The sequence below is a fragment of the Theobroma umbraticum genome, unplaced genomic scaffold, assembly GCF_002168275.2.
Source record: "Theobroma umbraticum cultivar Fairchild unplaced genomic scaffold, ASM216827v3 scaffold_44.0, whole genome shotgun sequence".
Lineage (NCBI taxonomy): Eukaryota > Viridiplantae > Streptophyta > Magnoliopsida > Malvales > Malvaceae > Theobroma > Theobroma umbraticum.
The window spans coordinates 1,001,107-1,017,372 of NW_018397255.1; the positions used below are offsets into that span (position 1 = coordinate 1,001,107).

Below are 16,266 nucleotides of genomic sequence, written 5' to 3' on the forward strand. Positions count from 1 at the left end.
TGAACAAATGATACCACTCATGGTTATGTTCAGATTTAATCGGCTTAATAAAAGAATCCCAGCTCAAGAGGCTCGAGTAGTTCTGGAATCTCGAGCAGCAGGCAAGTATAAACAGGTCAGGCACCGTCCCGTTGCCACCCCTTCTTTTAGAATCCGTACTTGGAGCTGGAAAGATCTTGATCTCAGTATTTCAACTGTGTAATGGTAGCTCTCTCCCAGAAATTCTCTACATCGTCTCTAAAATTTATCCCAAAACAGTTCTGTCAATACCACCTGCAACAAATCCAATTCCAAACAACCCAACCTTTCATTCCCTTCTCTCAACTTCAAAACCAACGCAATCTGTTAGAATCCCATCTCATTTCCACCCTCAATGGCTGCACCTCCCTCGCCCAGATCAAACAGACGCATGCTTACGTTATACGTAAGGGCCTTGACCAATGCTGCTATATCCTCACCAAACTCGTGCGAATCCTCACCAAAATGGGAATCCCCATGGATAATTACGCTAAGCTTGTTTTTGACCAGGTTGAATACCCGAACCCATTTCTTTGGACTGCTCTTATCCGTGGCTATGCTTTACAAGGTCATGTTAAGAAATCGGTTTGTGTGTATAGTTGTATGAGAGAAGAGGGTTCTTTGCCTGTTTCTTTTACATTTTCAGCTCTTTTTAAGGCTTGTTGTACGGTTCTTGATGTGAACTTGGGCAGGCAAATCCATACCCAGACGATTTTGATTGGTGGTTTTAGTTCTGATTTGTATGTTAACAATAGCTTGATTGACATGTATGTTAAACTAGGATTTTTGGGGTGTGCGAGGAAGGTGTTTGATGAGTTGCCTGAAAAGGATTTGATTTCTTGGACAGAGCTGATTGTTGCGTATGCGGAACTTGGGGATATGGAATCTGCAGGGGAATTGTTTGATAAGTTGCCTATCAAGGATATGGTGGCATGGACGGCAATGGTTACAGGGTATGCGCAGAATGCTAAGCCTCGAGAGGCATTGGAGTTTTTTGAGAGAATGCAAAATGAAGGTGTGGAAACAGATGAGGTTACCTTGGTTGGGGTTATTTCTGCTTGTGCACAATTAGGTGCTGCTAAGTATGCGAATTGGGTTCGGGGTATTGCTGAGAATTCGGGGTTTGATCCTACTAGATGTGTGGTGGTGGGATCAGCTTTGATTGATATGTACTCGAAGTGTGGGAGTGTGGAGGATGCATATAAGGTTTTTGAGGCAATGGAAGAAAGGAATGTATTTTCGTACAGTTCGATGATTGCAGGGTTTGCTATGCACGGTTGTGCTTTTGCAGCATTCGAATTGTTTCATGAGATGTTAAAAACAGGGATCAAACCAAATAGAGTTACGTTTATTGGAGTGCTTACAGCGTGTAGCCATACAGGAATGGTAGAGCAAGGTCGTCAAATATTTGCATCCATGGAGGAGGAATTTGGGGTTTCTCCAGCAGTTGATCATTATGCTTGCATGGTGGATCTTCTTGGTCGGGCTGGATGTCTGGAAGAAGCACTTAACCTTGCAGAAACGATGCCTTTGGAGCCTAATGGGGGTGTTTGGGGGGCATTGCTTGGAGCATGTCGCACTTATGGGAATCCTGATATCGCTCAGATTGCTGCTAACCATCTATTTGAGCTGGAACCTAATGCTATTGGAAACTATATCTTGCTCTCTAACATATATGCTTCAGCAGGGCGGTGGAATGATGTTTCAACAGTAAGGAAACTGATGAGAGAGAAAGGTCTGAGAAAAAATCCTGCATGTAGCTGGTTGGAAGCGAAGAAGGGGGTAATTCATGAATTCTTTGCTGGGGACATGACAAATCCAAGGTCTGGCCAGATGAAGCAGGAGCTTGAGGATCTTCTAAATAGGTTAAAGGCTCTTGGGTACCAACCAAACATGAGTTCTGTTGCTTATGATGTGAATGATGAAGAGAAGAGGCGGTTACTAATGGCTCATAGTGAGAAGCTAGCTCTGGCATTTGGGCTACTTACTATAAGTGCTGATTGGCCGATTAAGATTATGAAGAATCTAAGAATATGTGAAGATTGCCACTTATTTATGTGTGGCGTATCTCAAATCACTGGAAGGGTGATTATTGTAAGGGATAACTTGAGATTTCACCATTTCCAAGCTGGGAAGTGTTCCTGTGGTAACTTCTGGTGATTGAAGGTGGAAGCTGAATAATTTTTCAAGGTCCAATGCTGATGCATTTGAATCCTTGGTCCAGTGAACTTCACTGGCTATATTTTCCCCATAACTATGAGATTTTCATTGCTCTAATTTCAAGTAGTCAAAGAGAGTATTTATTTAGCAACATGAGTTGATGTATACAACAATAAAGCTAGATTTCCAACGCAGAAACCAGCCAATAAAGGAACACATATCTCTTATTATACTCTGCCAACACTCTTTGATCACCTGTTTGTCACGAAATGCGCACTTGTTAGCTACACTCGAAACTAGCATATTAAAGATATCTAACTCATTCCCGGGATCATCTCCTTGATCTTGTCGAGCATTCCTTTCTTCTCATAGTGCTCCTGCTGCTGCCCTGGTGCAGCGGTTGAGGCATCAGGATATTTGTCATTGGCCCTGTTGCCCTCCTCCTTTCAAATATTGAAACGTTTATCTCAGGAAATTAATCAGACAGATATTCTCTATGATGTGATGTTTAGAACTGACAAATTGTAGTGTACAATATTGTATATGTTCATATTATGCTATAGTTTTAAATTCTCACATAAGAAATTTGTTCATAGATAAAGAGAGTTTGATGTCATCAACGAGCGAGGATAAGTAAGGATGAGTTAATTGAAAGAAACCCATTGTAGTTAGAAAGCATAACTTGCAGGAAAAGCTTGATAAGGAAGATGAACTTGAGGAATGAGGGAGCATGCCAGGGGGATTGCCGTTCTGTGGGTCAGTCTCCTCACCAGTAGTTCCTACATGCTTTGGTTATTCAAGTTTTGGCATTGGTTCCTCGGTGGTCATGCGAGCTTCAACTTGAGCAGGCTGGGATTGATCCCCACAGTATGCCATTGTCAGGTGTAGTCTGCTATTCTTCTTCTCTCTGCTGATCAGTTTAAAGCTAAGGTTCTTGTTTCGAGTATGGGTTAAACCTGAAATGCCCGAGGGTTTTTATAGACGAGAAAGAAATAATGCAGCAAGTCAAGAGTTGATCGTGCACGTTTCCATGGCGTTGGCTTGGACAACCAGGACAGCTATTACTAAAGCAACCCAAATGTAAATCTTTCTCATACGAATGAGGCTTGGATCGATCCTACCTATCTGTCTAGGATTAAGCGAAAGATATACGTTTTCTAGACGGAAATCCATTTTCCGTCCGACGAGAATTGAATTGCGAACAGCTAATTTGTATGCTATAATTTTTGCTAGGATGGTAAAAAATTTACTCTCAATTTCCGGACAAAAGAACAAAAATCAGAAGAGTTGTTTGCCATAATACGTGAAACTTACTTGATCTAACTCATGACAACCATTTGTCATTGGATAATGGCATATTTAACTCGTGGAGTTTCTGCCAGAAAAAGCCATAAAAATTAAACAACATATTAGGAAAGCTTTAATCGGGCCAAACAGCTAAACCCAAAGATAATGGTCCCAAAAGTTTCGTTTTGGATTAATTAGCATCATATCAGGTTTAGGGGCCCAAAAAGTATTTCGTCAAAGGGTTTTTGCTTTCATCTTCGTATCGATTTCTTTGCATGCATTTTGCTGCCACTTTGAACACAACAATGTACATAAACAAATCCTTTGTTCCCCTTTTTTCTGTTCCCAAAAACCCAGAACTGGTGATCTTAGTCTTTACAGGGCAAAAGTTGAGAGACGAGCCAACATGACATGAGGAGATCAGCAAACATATCTCTTACTTTACCGTCTTATTATATATGATCTTTTATTGCTGGAAATTAACGTTTATAGTAGTACACATTCGCATATAGAAAAGCAAATCAAGGGCTGTGGTGGCCAGGGAGCTTCTCCTTGATCTTATCCATCATTCCTTTCTTCTCGTGCTGTTGCCCCGGTGTCGTTGTTGATGCTGGTCCTTATGTCCACCTGGTAGCTTCTCTCTTAGCTTATCCTTCAGACCCTTCTTCTTCCTCCCCGTTCCCTCATCTTCAGACTTGCCCATAAACATACATCACAAACGATTATCTCATAATCAGAGTAAAACTTATTTACAAATTTATATTCATGAAAAGGTTACAGTAACTTACAGAGCTACAGCTGGAGCTTGAGTCAGTGCGGTGGAGTCCGTGATGATGCCCGCCAATCCCTGCGATTCCATGCCCGGTCTCATGCTTGACAATCGGGTTGCCGCACTAGTCTGTCTGTCCTGCGAATAGGGTTGCCAAATTCGTCAGTTTGGGAAACTTCAGCAGCAGGATGCTCATTCTGAAAGCGTGCCATTTTCAATCGTGTAACTGGTTCCTTCTGACTTCTTTTCTCTTGTGGAAAGCTGATACAAGGGTATCAAGGCATTTTATAGAAGAGAGAAATAAGGTGTAGCATGTTTCCGTGCATCCCGGACGTGCCACCAGTTTTCATGCGAATTGCCACGTTATGGTAGGGGGAGCTTGGGTGTCACATAAAACTTAAGGACAAGTATTGGAGATGTCGGGTTTAGATGAGATCGACCATTTAGATTCTAGAAGTAAAAGCACTTTGACTTGTAAAACGACCTTAAATACTCATCTAACTTAACTCACAACTATGATCATATATGACCTAATCTAATCGTATATATGCTTGATCAATGTCATTATCTATTTAGATATGTTATTTAAAAAAATTTTAAATTATTTTTAAAAATTTTAATTTTTTATTGTATTTAATAAAATTTTTATATTTTTATTTTGAGTCAAATAAAATTTTATAACTAATGATTGATTTTTATTATTAATATCAAAATATTAATTGTAATTTTATATTATATAATGTTAACATGGGATATTAATATACCATTTTATGTTGATGTGACTTGATCACATATGATATTTTTACTATTAGTGTTATGAGAGTATAACTAACAAGCACATTTTAATTAATAATACTAAGAACTTTTTGACTATTTAATCAATTATTAACCCTAAGATTTTTTTATCCAAAATATAAAAATTTAAGAATTTAATTAAGTGTAATAAAATAAAAAAATTTATTTAAATTCTCACAAATAGAATTTTTTGCAACTATTATATATTATTTTAATATTAAATGTTATAATCTAAATATATCGTACAACTATTTTAAAACTAATCTTATTTACATTAAGCTTTGAATACTAATTGGGCCTGCTTAGGCTCATATCTAGCACGGTTCTTTTAAATTTTTTTCTTTTTCTTCCCCAATCTTGGAAAGTTGTTCTTTTTCTTGAAAAAGAAAGACTAAACTGGCTGCCAATGGACTTTTGCTCTATCTAGATCATAGCATACTTCTTAATCATTTTGATTTGATAGATAGTGATCTCATTAATTTTGTCTTTATTAGTAAGACTAAGCACAGATTGCCAAATCAATGAGCCGGGCAGGAAAGCAAATCCACCTTCAATTCACACAAAAGGTGACCCTAGAAATAGTTCACAAATATGATTTTGGCTTGACTTGGAAAGATCAAAGCAAATTCTACTTGCTACTTGCTTTTCCATGAAAAGATCATTAAAGTCTAAAAGTAAAAGTGAAACATGGGATTGTTGGATTTGACAGTATTGTCATCTGGCAAGCTATTTCTATCTCATGACAAGCAAGTTTCCCAATGGAGATGCACAATCTGTACACAAGCAAAGCTCAATCGTACTTCGGAAATTTAATAACAAAAATCATTAGATTGTAACTATGGGGATTATGGTTAGGATTTGGCACACAATTAATGGTAATGATTCAGAACATGAGGCTTGTAATAAAGACATGAGAATGTAAAGTTTCTCTCCAGCTAGCTATCACACTCATAACATGGGGTTCTGTTTTTTTTGACCAAAGGAGAAACTTATTGGAATCAAGTTTACATTTCTCACTCACACTTTCACCATCACACAATTTGTGAACTATCACATGCAGAACATAAAATATTTTAATTTCTTTTTTTAATATATATTCATGCGAATAAAATGAAAGGAAAACAGATTAGGTATAGCAATATTGTCATGAGTCTTGACACTATTCTTCTGCTGACTGTATGCATCATCAAAAGAGCAAAAAATTGTTGAAAACAGGGCCGGTGAAAAAAGTGGAGGGCAATTGTTTTAGTTCCAAGTAGCCGTCCAATGTACGTGCAATCACACCAATACCTTCCAGACAGCTCCCTGGTGGTGCCCCATTTGGATTTAACTGTATCCGAATTTACCTGTCCTTTTCCCCCTTCTTTCTCCAGATTCATTGCAATCGAGTCAAGCCAGTAGTTTCCTCCTTGTTTCGTTGCTAAAGTAGCTAGGCTGCTTGCTGTTGCTACTTAACCTGCTTCCTTTTCCTTGTTGCATTCAGACTTTCCCTCTGCTTCTGGTTTCAAACTGCTGAGGCAGGACAAAAATGGCTTCCCTGTTGAGAGAGCTACCTTCCATGTCCACTCTTCTTGCTGCCTATGCTTCCTTCTCGGCCATGGCCATGCTAATCCGCACGGTATTGAATGAAATGATCCCGAAACCGTTGCAGAAGTATATTAACTCAAAGTTCTCTGACCTGATGTCCAATTACTTCTCCACTAACTTCACCTTCATCATTGAGGAGCGGTGGCATGCTGTTTATAATGAAACGTTTCGGGCTGTTGAGGTTTACCTGCCAACCAGGATCGGCCCTACAACCGACAAACTTGTCATAGGGTCCAACGACCCCAATAATCCGACGGCCACACCGAAACGAAGCATCCCTGCTGACTGCAAGATCATTGATGAATTTGAGGGCATGACCTTGCAGTGGACTCTGCATGTAAGAGAGTCGGATAAGTTCTATATCCCTGATAGAAAATGCTTTCACTTGACCTGCAAGAAACGACTTAGAGAAAAAGTTGAGGAAAAGTATCTCCGCCACATAGCAGAGACGGCTCAAAAAATCCTGAGCAAGCGAGAAAAGCTCAACATCTACACCTACAACCAAGATCGTTTCAGGTGGGAATCCGCCATTTTCAAGCATCCAGCAAGGTTTGATACATTGGCTATGGAGCCAGAGCTTAAGCAATTCATAATGGATGATCTTGACTCCTTCGTGGGACGCAAGGATTTCTTTGAAAATGTTGGCAGGGCTTGGAAACGTGGGTACCTTTTGTATGGTCCTCCAGGGACAGGAAAATCATCACTAGTTGCAGCAATCGCGAATCACATGAACTACCATGTATATGATCTCCAGTTCCAAAGTGTTCGAAATGACGCTGAGCTCAGGCGAATACTCACGTCCACCACAAACCGCTCTATTCTGCTCATCGAGGACATAGATTGCAGCACAAAAATTTCTGAAGATCGTGGCAAGGTTAAAGATGAGAAACAGAAGGAAGGTGAAGATGGGCGACTCAATCGTCCTTCCTCTACTGATCCTGGGGTAAAAAGTTCTCCTCATTTAGACAAACAAAACAGAACGAATTGCCTAAAATTAAAAACAGAGTTAATCCATAAAGCCTGCTTTGCCTTGCTCTTACTACTGATAATTCAGAACCCATATTTTCCTTGTTGGCTTTCTAGTTTCTACTCTATCAAACACATATTTGGTAACTGTTGGTTTTAACCTTTTATGTACTTTCCTTAGGTAACATTATCAGGGCTACTGAATTTCATTGATGGACTGTGGTCGAGCTGTGGGAATGAGAGAATCATCATCTTTACCACCAATCACAAAGATAAGTTAGATCCAGCCCTGTTGCGTCCAGGGCGCATGGATGTGCACATTCACATGGGCTACTGCACTCCTCCAGGGTTCAGAAAACTTGCTACCACATATCTCGGAATCAAGGATGACAAACTGTTTGCCTGCATCGATGATCTTCTGAAAAGTGTTGAAGTTACCCCAGCAGAAGTAGCACAACAACTGATGATCAAAAGCGATGAGCCTGAAGCTGCGCTCCAAGGTCTCATCGAATTCCTTACCATGAAAAAGGATAAAGTTGGGGAAGATGTGACTCAAGCGGGTGAAAATAAGAAGAAGGATGGTGAAGAAGGTGTGATTCAAGCAAAGGAAGCGAAGGATGAGAATGAGAACAAGGATGGTGGAAAACAGAGCCGGAAGCATGATGAAACTGAAACTAGTTCCATATATCTGACTTAGGTAATTGTATGCATTTTCAATCAATTGTTACTACTAGTTTAGTATCTTATATAATATGGGATTTGTCATGAATTTTGGGTTTGATTAGATGCGTGGGACAGAAATTTCATACCCAAAACTATTTGTTTCAACAAAAACAAAAAGGAAGTAAACATTATTATAAGTGTTTATGGGTAAGACTTGAGTCTAATTTCCTGTTCCATTAACCAGAAAAACCTTTAGTCCAAACCCAGCCCAACCTGAAGTAAAGTAAGCCAAGCTGGCCTTAATTAAACCTTTCATATTCAAGGCTACTAATCGATTTAAAAATTTTATAATCTATTAGTTTTAAATCGAATATTTAGCTTATTATTTTACCATGATTCAAAATAATATTTATTTTTTGAAAATGAAAATTAATTTTTAATGTTATTTTTATTGAAATATTGATTTCATTATAATTCACCAACTTTCATGTTACTTTCAAAATAAAATTTATAAAATAACATTTAAGTAGACTCAAATATTAAGCGTATTAGTTTTAATGATAAATGTGCTTGCATGCAACCTTAAAATAATTTTTCTTTAACAAAATCTCAAATTTATATCTTCTTGTTCTCTAATTATAAATCATGCAACTCGAGATTTATGGTATCCAAAAATCAATTCCATTATCCTACTTTCTAATTGGTACTCATCAGTAAATGCATGAGGATCAATAGATAACTTTGCGTGATAAATAACTGATAATTTAATACTTAATGCAGTTCATTTTAGTAGTCTTTTGTACACATTCGTGTGTTGAACAAGTTCCTGCACGTTGGGTTTTATCTGGTTATTGCAATGGACATTTGAGTCGATCCAATAAGTTCTTGGAGAAGTGAAGTGGCGAAGATAAGGTTCATTTTGCCGACATCCATCAACCAATCCCAACCCCAACCCCAACCCCAACCCGGACGCCTACGAAGTAGCTCTGTTTCGTGTTGGGCTGTGGCTGTGGTCTCCCAAATATATGTCGGCAAGATGCTTGGGTGCAAGCAGTCAAGCAGGCAGGTCAGCTTCTGAAGGATTCTGCTGAAGTTTTTAGGCTAAAATCAAAGGTCAAGACGTGGAGGAGAAGGCCTCGGTCTCTTTCCAAATAGTGCGGTTCGACGTTTTAGCTTCGAAAAAGCAAAGAAAATGTTCCTCTGACTTTTCTGTGATTCAAAAAGTAGCATAGACGAAAGCAACCATGTTGAAAGTTGAAACCCTGCTAGAAGAACCATCAGCCATCAGGAATGGACCTACCACACAGTAAGTTTTTTCCTTTTTACAGTAAGATTTAGCATAAGACAAAAGCTCAGAAATTTACCTCCCACTCCACACAGGACATGTTACATTTTTATGAGATTACATTATTTATTTTTTGCATTTTTATCAAAATCAAGTTATATTCATTTGATCGTAAATTAGATTTCGATGTTACGTAGGACCTGTCTAAAAATACAAATTAAGATTTTTCAGCTATTGAAGAGTTAATTTAATCAACATTATTTTCAAAATCAAATTATATATTAAAAATCAAGTGCATTTTTATATTTTAAATTTTTAAATTTCAAATCAATATAAATTAATTATATATAAAACTTAACATAATAATCTATTAATAAAATTATTATAATAGTAGTCTTTCTGTGTCTTGGAAAGAAATGTTTCCTTTACAAACAATGTAAAAGTATACTTGTAAAAGTTTGTTAATTTTAAGGGGAAGATTCTTGGAGGAGTATTTTCACTTTAAGCATTATAATGACTTATGGTGGCATATTTGTAAAAGTTCATTAACTCTTTATGGGTGAGCAATCAATTGATTGTTGAACTATTTTACTGATTAAAGTATGCTTGTGATTAATCATTTAAAACTGTCTTTAAAATCCAATAATGACAAATTTGAATTCTCGATCACTTTGTACTCTTTTCATTATCAATAAAATGTTTTTTTTTAAAATTAATGATTATGTATAAAACAGCTGTTATGTGTATGATTTTGTTATTGCATTTCGTAAATTAATTTGTAACTATAATATATACTTATTAAAATATAATCAAGTTTTTAATTATACTCGAACACCACACGAGTTATTGCATAATTGAGCTAAGAGGCGTGGTTCGACAAATGTATCTTATCATCTAGTTTGTGAGATTAGAAAAAGAACAAAAAAAAAACCCAAAGTTTTACAGCTCAAAAGCGCAAAATTTTGTTATGCTTTTGTATCAATTCCAAACACATCTTGACGTGCAAAAGATGCATGACGCACTGCTTATCCTATTGAGATTAGCAAAAACATTGCCGCTGCCACAATCTCCAAGGGCACTTCAATTTCTTAAGGATTAATGTTCCGAGAAAGACAAATGAAGAAAATTTAATAATGAAAAAAAAAAGGTAAAAAGGAGAAAACAACAGTGCTTGTTATTAAATATCTGACATGAATATGTTCCTTACCTTTTTTCCTATGGCTTACCTGGAAATGTTGATCAAAATAAGATGTCACCATCGACCCAGTTTCAGAATTTCAGTCAAGCAGTTCGGCCCCCCCGTATGTCTTTTTCCAGGATCCTTCCTGATACAATTTGGATCCTGCGAAGACATTTTCCTGCGAAGATAAAAAGGAGCAAGCTTCAAGGTTCTTTCCTGGGTCCTTAGTCAGCTTGCTCGCCTGAGGTTTTCCTTTTCATTTTCCCTTTTAACCTTATCTGTTTCTCCGTGTTTTTTTCTTTTTTCCGAACGGAAGCAAAAAACAGAGGGCAGAATGGCTACCCTGTTGAAAGAGCTGCCTTCTTTCTCCGCCCTTGTCTCCGCATATGCTTCTATCTCGGCCATGGCCATGCTAATCCGTACGATGTTGAATGAAATGCTCCCAGAACGGATGCGGAACTACGTCGCGTCCAAATTTTCCGAGTTGACATCCGCTTACTTCTCTTCAGACTTCACGTTCGTCATCGAAGACCGCTGGCAAGCTGCTGATAACCTAATGTTTCGTGCTGCTGAGGTCTACTTGCCCACCAGAATTGGGCCTTCCAGCGACAGTCTCATGGTAGGTTCCAATGACTCCAGTGACCCAACAGCTCCGCCCAAACGAAGCATCCCTGTAGATTGCACGATCATGGATGATTTTGAGGGCATGCGCTTGAAGTGGACTTTCTCTTCAATTGAGACCAAAAAGTACTACATCCCTAGCAAGAGATTCTTCAGCTTGACCTGCAAGAAAAGCCTCAGAGAAAGAGTTGAGCAGGAGTACCTTCCCTACATCAGCAAAACCGCACAAGAAATTCTTAAAAAGCGTGAGAGCCTCAGCATTTACACATATGACCAAGAATATTCCATGTGGGAGTCCGCAGTTTTCAAGCATCCGGCCACGTTTGAGACTCTGGCAATGGAGCCAGAGCTCAAGCGGTTCATAACGGATGATCTTGACTCATTTGTGCAACGCAAGGAATTTTTTGAAAACGTTGGTAGGGCCTGGAAGCGTGGGTACCTTTTGTATGGACCTCCAGGGACAGGAAAATCATCACTGGTTGCGGCAATTGCAAATTACATGAGATATAATATCTATGATCTTCAGTTCCAAAGTGTCCGAAACGATGCTGATCTCAGGCGTATACTCACTTCCACCACAAACCAGTCCATTCTGCTTATTGAGGACATAGATTGTAGCACGAATGTGTCACGTGATCGAGCCAAAGTTAAAGAAGAACCAGGGGAAGAAGATGGAGATGAACCGAATCGTCCTTCTGCTATCGATCCTGGGGTAATTCATTGTTTCACTGTCTTTTAGTTTTCCATTTCCAGGTTTAGGTACACCTGTCTTTACTTAATTTAACATAATTCTTGTAGGTAACACTGTCAGGATTACTCAACTTCATTGATGGATTGTGGTCGAGCTGCGGAGACGAAAGAATCATAATCTTCACCACGAACCACAAGGAAAAGTTAGACCCAGCTCTGCTACGTCCAGGGCGAATGGATGTGCATATTTACATGGGATATTGCACTCCTGCAGGATTCCGAAAGCTGGCAGCTACATATCTCAGAATCAAAGATGACAAAGTGTTTGCCTGCATCGATGATCTCATTAAAAGTGTTGAAGTTACTCCAGCTGAAGTGGCGCAACAACTTATGATCAGTGATGAGCCGAAAGCCGCACTCAATGGTCTCATCGAATTTCTCAACAGGAAGAAGACCAAAACGAAGGAAGATGGAGCTGAGGAGGAGGAAAAGACTGTTGAAGAAAAGGAAGGAGAGGAAAAGACAGGTGAAAGACAAAAAAATTCAGAGCATGCCGAGATTGAAACAAGATGCATATATTTGACCTAGTTTGGAACTTGACTGCAAAGAAACCATTGTCTTGGGTTGCTACAAGACAAATTTAGTGAGATGGAAAGAAAATGAAATGTTTGTACCTTGGTACTTATTTCTTATTCGTCAATGATAATTAAATGCTAGATCAAGAGCACGTCACATGCTTTTCCTCACTCAAATCTCTTGGTAAACACATAGGTTCTTGCACCAAACCATAACTTCAAGAAAATCTAAATCTAAACAAAAAGGAAAGATCATGCCTTAGAGATAGGGAGATGTCATGGATTCAAATTATCCTTGTTGGAGCTTTAGAGATAGAGAGATGTCAAAAGATCCCTTGTGTGACTATCGCTGTCCCCCTTCATAAAAAATTTAATGGTCACTATCATCAACAACCTAAGCTCTCATCTCTTATTGATAGTCACACATCTCTATCGCAGATTTAAATAATTTTAAAATCTAAATGTATCGGAACATTTGAAAGGGAAGAGAGATGCACTCATTAGTTTAGCTGCTACCATTGTAATGCTTTATCTATTTTCATTTATCTGTCCTTTGTATTCACAAGAGTTAAAAACACATTGTATCGTTGTCAAATTAGTATCCTACCGATCAAAGCCATCATCAAACCAGCAACCATCTCTACCGCTGCAAGGATGAAACAGGTAAATCCTGGAGAAAATTATATGAAGGCGGAAGTATATCTTTTGCTGATGCTAGAGATTGAATCAACTCATCTACTTGCCGTGTAAACATGCAAACCACATCAGCTAAATTCCTTGCTATCCAATCTTCACATAACCTGCATAAGAGGAAATATTTATTTTGGTGGACTGAAACAAACCTGATACTGACAAGTTAAATACATGAAGGTAGAAGAAAACAAATTTTCACAAGGTAATATTGGGGTAGGCAATGACAAACATTATAGTTTTCTAAATCGTGTAAAAGCTGACCATCCAATTCTAAGTTTCTAACGGCTATTTTAGTTTTATGTTTCAAGTATGAAAGTTTTATTAGCGCCAAATCAGGATTATTATTCATTTCTCACTTCATTCAAGAGTATTAGGTGTGTTTTTGACTTTGTGTTTCTTCCTTATTTTAATTTCCCCTTATTTAAAAACGTACAGCTGGAAACAAAATACAAAATAGAGGATCCATATCTTGTAGAGTGAGGAAAAAGAACCAAATTCATGTCAAAAATGCAGAACATAAGACAAAGAACGTCAAAAGTTTCCTCAACATGAAACAATTAATGTAATCTTTTAAGAAGACACTGGAAATGTTTCTTTTGTTAGCTAACAGAGGAAAAAAGGAGAGAAATTACGAGCTCATTTCAGACTAACCTTAACTGAGATGCTGCAGATTCACTGCAATCACAAAAGAGCACCTTGATAACAGGGAGTAAATCTAACTTCAAACTAGATTCCATTGCACTGGCTGAGTCCAAACAATAACCAGAACAGCACCAAGAATTTGGATTTAACAGAACAATTTGCAACAAGGGAGACTTGGTTTTTAAATCTCTAACCACAGTTCGAAATGATAATTCATCTTTTGCATTTTCCAGCAGCTGATTTGTGAACATTCTTTCCAAGCTGTATTTCCTGTTCATGATGAGCAAACTTAAGGCCACAGTTTGAAACTCATCAATTACACTAAAGAAACATTTGCACAGCTCTCTAATCACTAAAATGGCTCACATATATAAACAAAAAATACAACCAAAGTTTCTTATGGTAATTGTGCAAAGTTGTCTAATGGTTTTCTGCTACCTGAACAGATCATCCAATCCACCAGCTGATGTACAAGTGGAAATGTAGCATTTAAAGAGTCGAACGCCACCATCTATAGGTGCACCACCATTATCAAAAGGATAAGCTCCGAGAAGCGATAAACAGTTAGGGCATACAAATTCCATCCACTCAATATCCATTGAGAGATTGTAGGATTTAGCCATAAAAGCATTTCCAAGAGAACCATTAAGGAACAATTTCTGATTAGCCAAGAGCTTTGAAGCGTTTTCGTCCACTGGGCAAGTTTCAGAAACATTGTGTGGGCCACCTTCATCAACATGATTTCGAATGTGATTTTCTGTATGAACACAACAACCTAGCACTGATGTCTCATTTTCAGACACATCCAGTACAGGTAATGCAGAAAATAATTTATGACCATTTGCTTCCTCCTTAGTAACTAGCACATTTGTAGTAACACTATCATTCTTAAGATGCATGGAGCTCAGGTTCCCACATAAATCATTTGTGCTCTCTCGAGAACTTAACATTTCATCACTCGAAACACAGTCACTAGAAAAATCTGATCCAGGCTGGTGTTCTTGAGTTCTATTATAAAGTTTACATGCCACCAAGTCATCCTTGCTAAGAACAACGGTGGTAAAGCTCAAGAGGCCCACACCTTTAGCACATGTATAGGAATTTGCAAATCTAGTCACCATCTTCTCACTTATACCCCCAAATGAACAACAGCAAGCTCCAAACCAATTATCAGCCACTTCTCGCCAGTCAATCGAAGGCATGTCCACAAAATTTCTACACACATTAATCAAAATTCTCAAAATAAACAAAGAGAAAACATACACTAGTAAAGGGGTATCAAACAGTTACATATATTCAAAGCTGATACTAATGAACACAATGAAATGAAAACACGTGACCTACCTAAGAGGATTTTTTGTCAGCCTAATTGAGCAATTTCTGCAGTAGAAATGCACTCCTTCTTCAATTGATGACAGACTCTTCAAATCTAAGAAAGTAAACAAAAAGAAGGAATCAAGCATAGAATTTCATAATTTAAGCCTTCATTCAGTTGTCATTAGAACTGAGAAAAAACCTAAAATGTAACTAATGCCCGAACAGAAAAAAAAAAAAAAAACCCTAATGCCCGAACGTAATTTTTGATTATAAACTATAAAAGTAAAATCAACATTATAGTTTTTTTCTATTCAAAAAAGTTCATTTTTTTTAATTGTTGACAATACTACTACCCTTTTGCTTTTTAACTTCCAGAGTATAAAGATAAATACGAAAAATAAAAATTAAACGAAACTGAAAAATCAAGCACAGACTTTGAAAAAGGAAAAAAAAAGGATAATTTTTCAACTAACCAGTATCCATCACTAGCGGCGTTGCTGCATCCGGTGCGAGCGCATCATCGCCATTTTCAGACGAATTCAACACCGAATCAAAGCTTGAAACGATAGGATGACCAACCGGGAGAAGCAAAACGAGCTTGACCTCAATGTGATCATCCAAAGCTCGAAAACTCACCGGAGATTCAGAATCGATCAAAACTCTAGGAATCGGAACCCTAACCGTCACCTCTTCCTCCTCCTCCTCCTCTTTGAGCCACGAAACGAGAAGCTGAGATTGAAAGAGATTGAGCTGAACTTTGAGGTTCTTGCACTGAACCGAAGGTTTTATTTGCGAATCGAAGAGGAATAAACGGAGAATCGGAGAATGAGATTGGGCTTCCCATGTAAACCGCCATTTTCTAGGGTTTTTGGGGTTTTCCATTGACATTTCTCTTTCGCTTCCAGTGTTCAGGTAAATACTTTGAGTCAGTGTGTGTTACGCGCTTAAATTTTAAAACGGATGGTTTTCAGTTTATTTCCTGAAATACCCTTATCGGGCTCCAACCGGCCAAATAAGA

At 38.1% G+C, this 16,266-nt stretch overlaps 5 protein-coding genes across 6 annotated transcripts; 3 read left to right on the top strand and 2 right to left on the bottom strand.

The window, feature by feature from the left end:
• The first annotated feature begins 85 nt into the window (after window positions 1–85).
• LOC110409245 (Pentatricopeptide repeat (PPR) superfamily protein) lies at window positions 86–2,411 on the top strand. The gene has a single exon (XM_021418532.2). The coding sequence runs from the start codon at window positions 202–204 to the stop codon at window positions 2,176–2,178; it is 1,977 nt and encodes a 658-aa protein (XP_021274207.1). The 5' UTR covers window positions 86–201; the 3' UTR covers window positions 2,179–2,411.
• A 1,575-nt stretch (window positions 2,412–3,986) lies between these two features.
• LOC110409917 (late embryogenesis abundant protein D-11-like) lies at window positions 3,987–4,446 on the bottom strand. The gene is given in 4 exon segments (XM_021419433.2): window positions 3,987–4,075; window positions 4,078–4,159; window positions 4,254–4,355; window positions 4,357–4,446. Coding segments are annotated over 4 exon segments (363 nt in total).
• A 1,974-nt stretch (window positions 4,447–6,420) lies between these two features.
• Window positions 6,421–9,645, top strand: LOC110408815 (AAA-ATPase At1g43910-like). 2 transcript variants are annotated; one of them, XM_021417912.2, is made up of 3 exons: window positions 6,421–7,559; window positions 7,764–8,279; window positions 9,026–9,645. In XM_021417912.2, exons 1-2 carry the CDS (start codon window positions 6,558–6,560, stop codon window positions 8,277–8,279), a joined length of 1,518 nt encoding a protein of 505 aa, XP_021273587.1. In that variant the 5' UTR covers window positions 6,421–6,557; the 3' UTR covers window positions 9,026–9,645. The 2 variants fall into 2 exon arrangements, with proteins under 2 accessions (XP_021273587.1, XP_021273585.1); XM_021417910.2 differs by lacking the exon at window positions 9,026–9,645 and having other exon boundaries at window positions 6,422–7,559; window positions 7,764–8,456.
• A 935-nt stretch (window positions 9,646–10,580) lies between these two features.
• On the top strand, window positions 10,581–12,737 carry LOC110408969 (AAA-ATPase At1g43910-like). Its single transcript, XM_021418140.2, has 2 exons — window positions 10,581–12,043; window positions 12,130–12,737. Exons 1-2 carry the CDS (start codon window positions 11,045–11,047, stop codon window positions 12,607–12,609), a joined length of 1,479 nt encoding a protein of 492 aa, XP_021273815.1. The 5' UTR covers window positions 10,581–11,044; the 3' UTR covers window positions 12,610–12,737.
• Window positions 12,412–16,155, bottom strand: LOC110408968 (HECT-like ubiquitin-conjugating enzyme (E2)-binding protein). Its single transcript, XM_021418139.1, has 6 exons — window positions 15,722–16,155; window positions 15,276–15,360; window positions 14,370–15,146; window positions 13,941–14,201; window positions 13,204–13,396; window positions 12,412–12,514 (listed from the first exon to the last, which is right to left on the bottom strand). Exons 1-5 carry the CDS (start codon window positions 16,134–16,136, stop codon window positions 13,237–13,239), a joined length of 1,698 nt encoding a protein of 565 aa, XP_021273814.1. The 5' UTR covers window positions 16,137–16,155; the 3' UTR covers window positions 12,412–12,514; window positions 13,204–13,236.
• Window positions 16,156–16,266: the final 111 nt, after the last annotated feature.

Excerpts from the sequence above, each read along its gene's own strand:
- LOC110409245 (XM_021418532.2), top strand. The coding sequence starts at position 202 with ATGGTAGCTCTCTCCCAGAAATTCTCTACATCGTCTCTAAAATTTATC.
- LOC110408815 (XM_021417912.2), top strand. The coding sequence starts at position 6,558 with ATGGCTTCCCTGTTGAGAGAGCTACCTTCCATGTCCACTCTTCTTGCT. Across the intron at positions 7,560-7,763 it reads CTTCCTCTACTGATCCTGGG|GTAACATTATCAGGGCTACT; the intron begins GTAAAAAGTTCT and ends TACTTTCCTTAG.
- LOC110408969 (XM_021418140.2), top strand. The coding sequence starts at position 11,045 with ATGGCTACCCTGTTGAAAGAGCTGCCTTCTTTCTCCGCCCTTGTCTCC. Across the intron at positions 12,044-12,129 it reads CTTCTGCTATCGATCCTGGG|GTAACACTGTCAGGATTACT; the intron begins GTAATTCATTGT and ends TAATTCTTGTAG.
- LOC110408968 (XM_021418139.1), bottom strand. The coding sequence starts at position 16,136 with ATGTCAATGGAAAACCCCAAAAACCCTAGAAAATGGCGGTTTACATGG. Across the intron at positions 15,147-15,275 it reads CTGACAAAAAATCCTCTTAG|AAATTTTGTGGACATGCCTT; the intron begins GTAGGTCACGTG and ends TAATGTGTGTAG. Across the intron at positions 13,397-13,940 it reads TCTGCAGCATCTCAGTTAAG|GTTATGTGAAGATTGGATAG; the intron begins GTTAGTCTGAAA and ends CCTCTTATGCAG.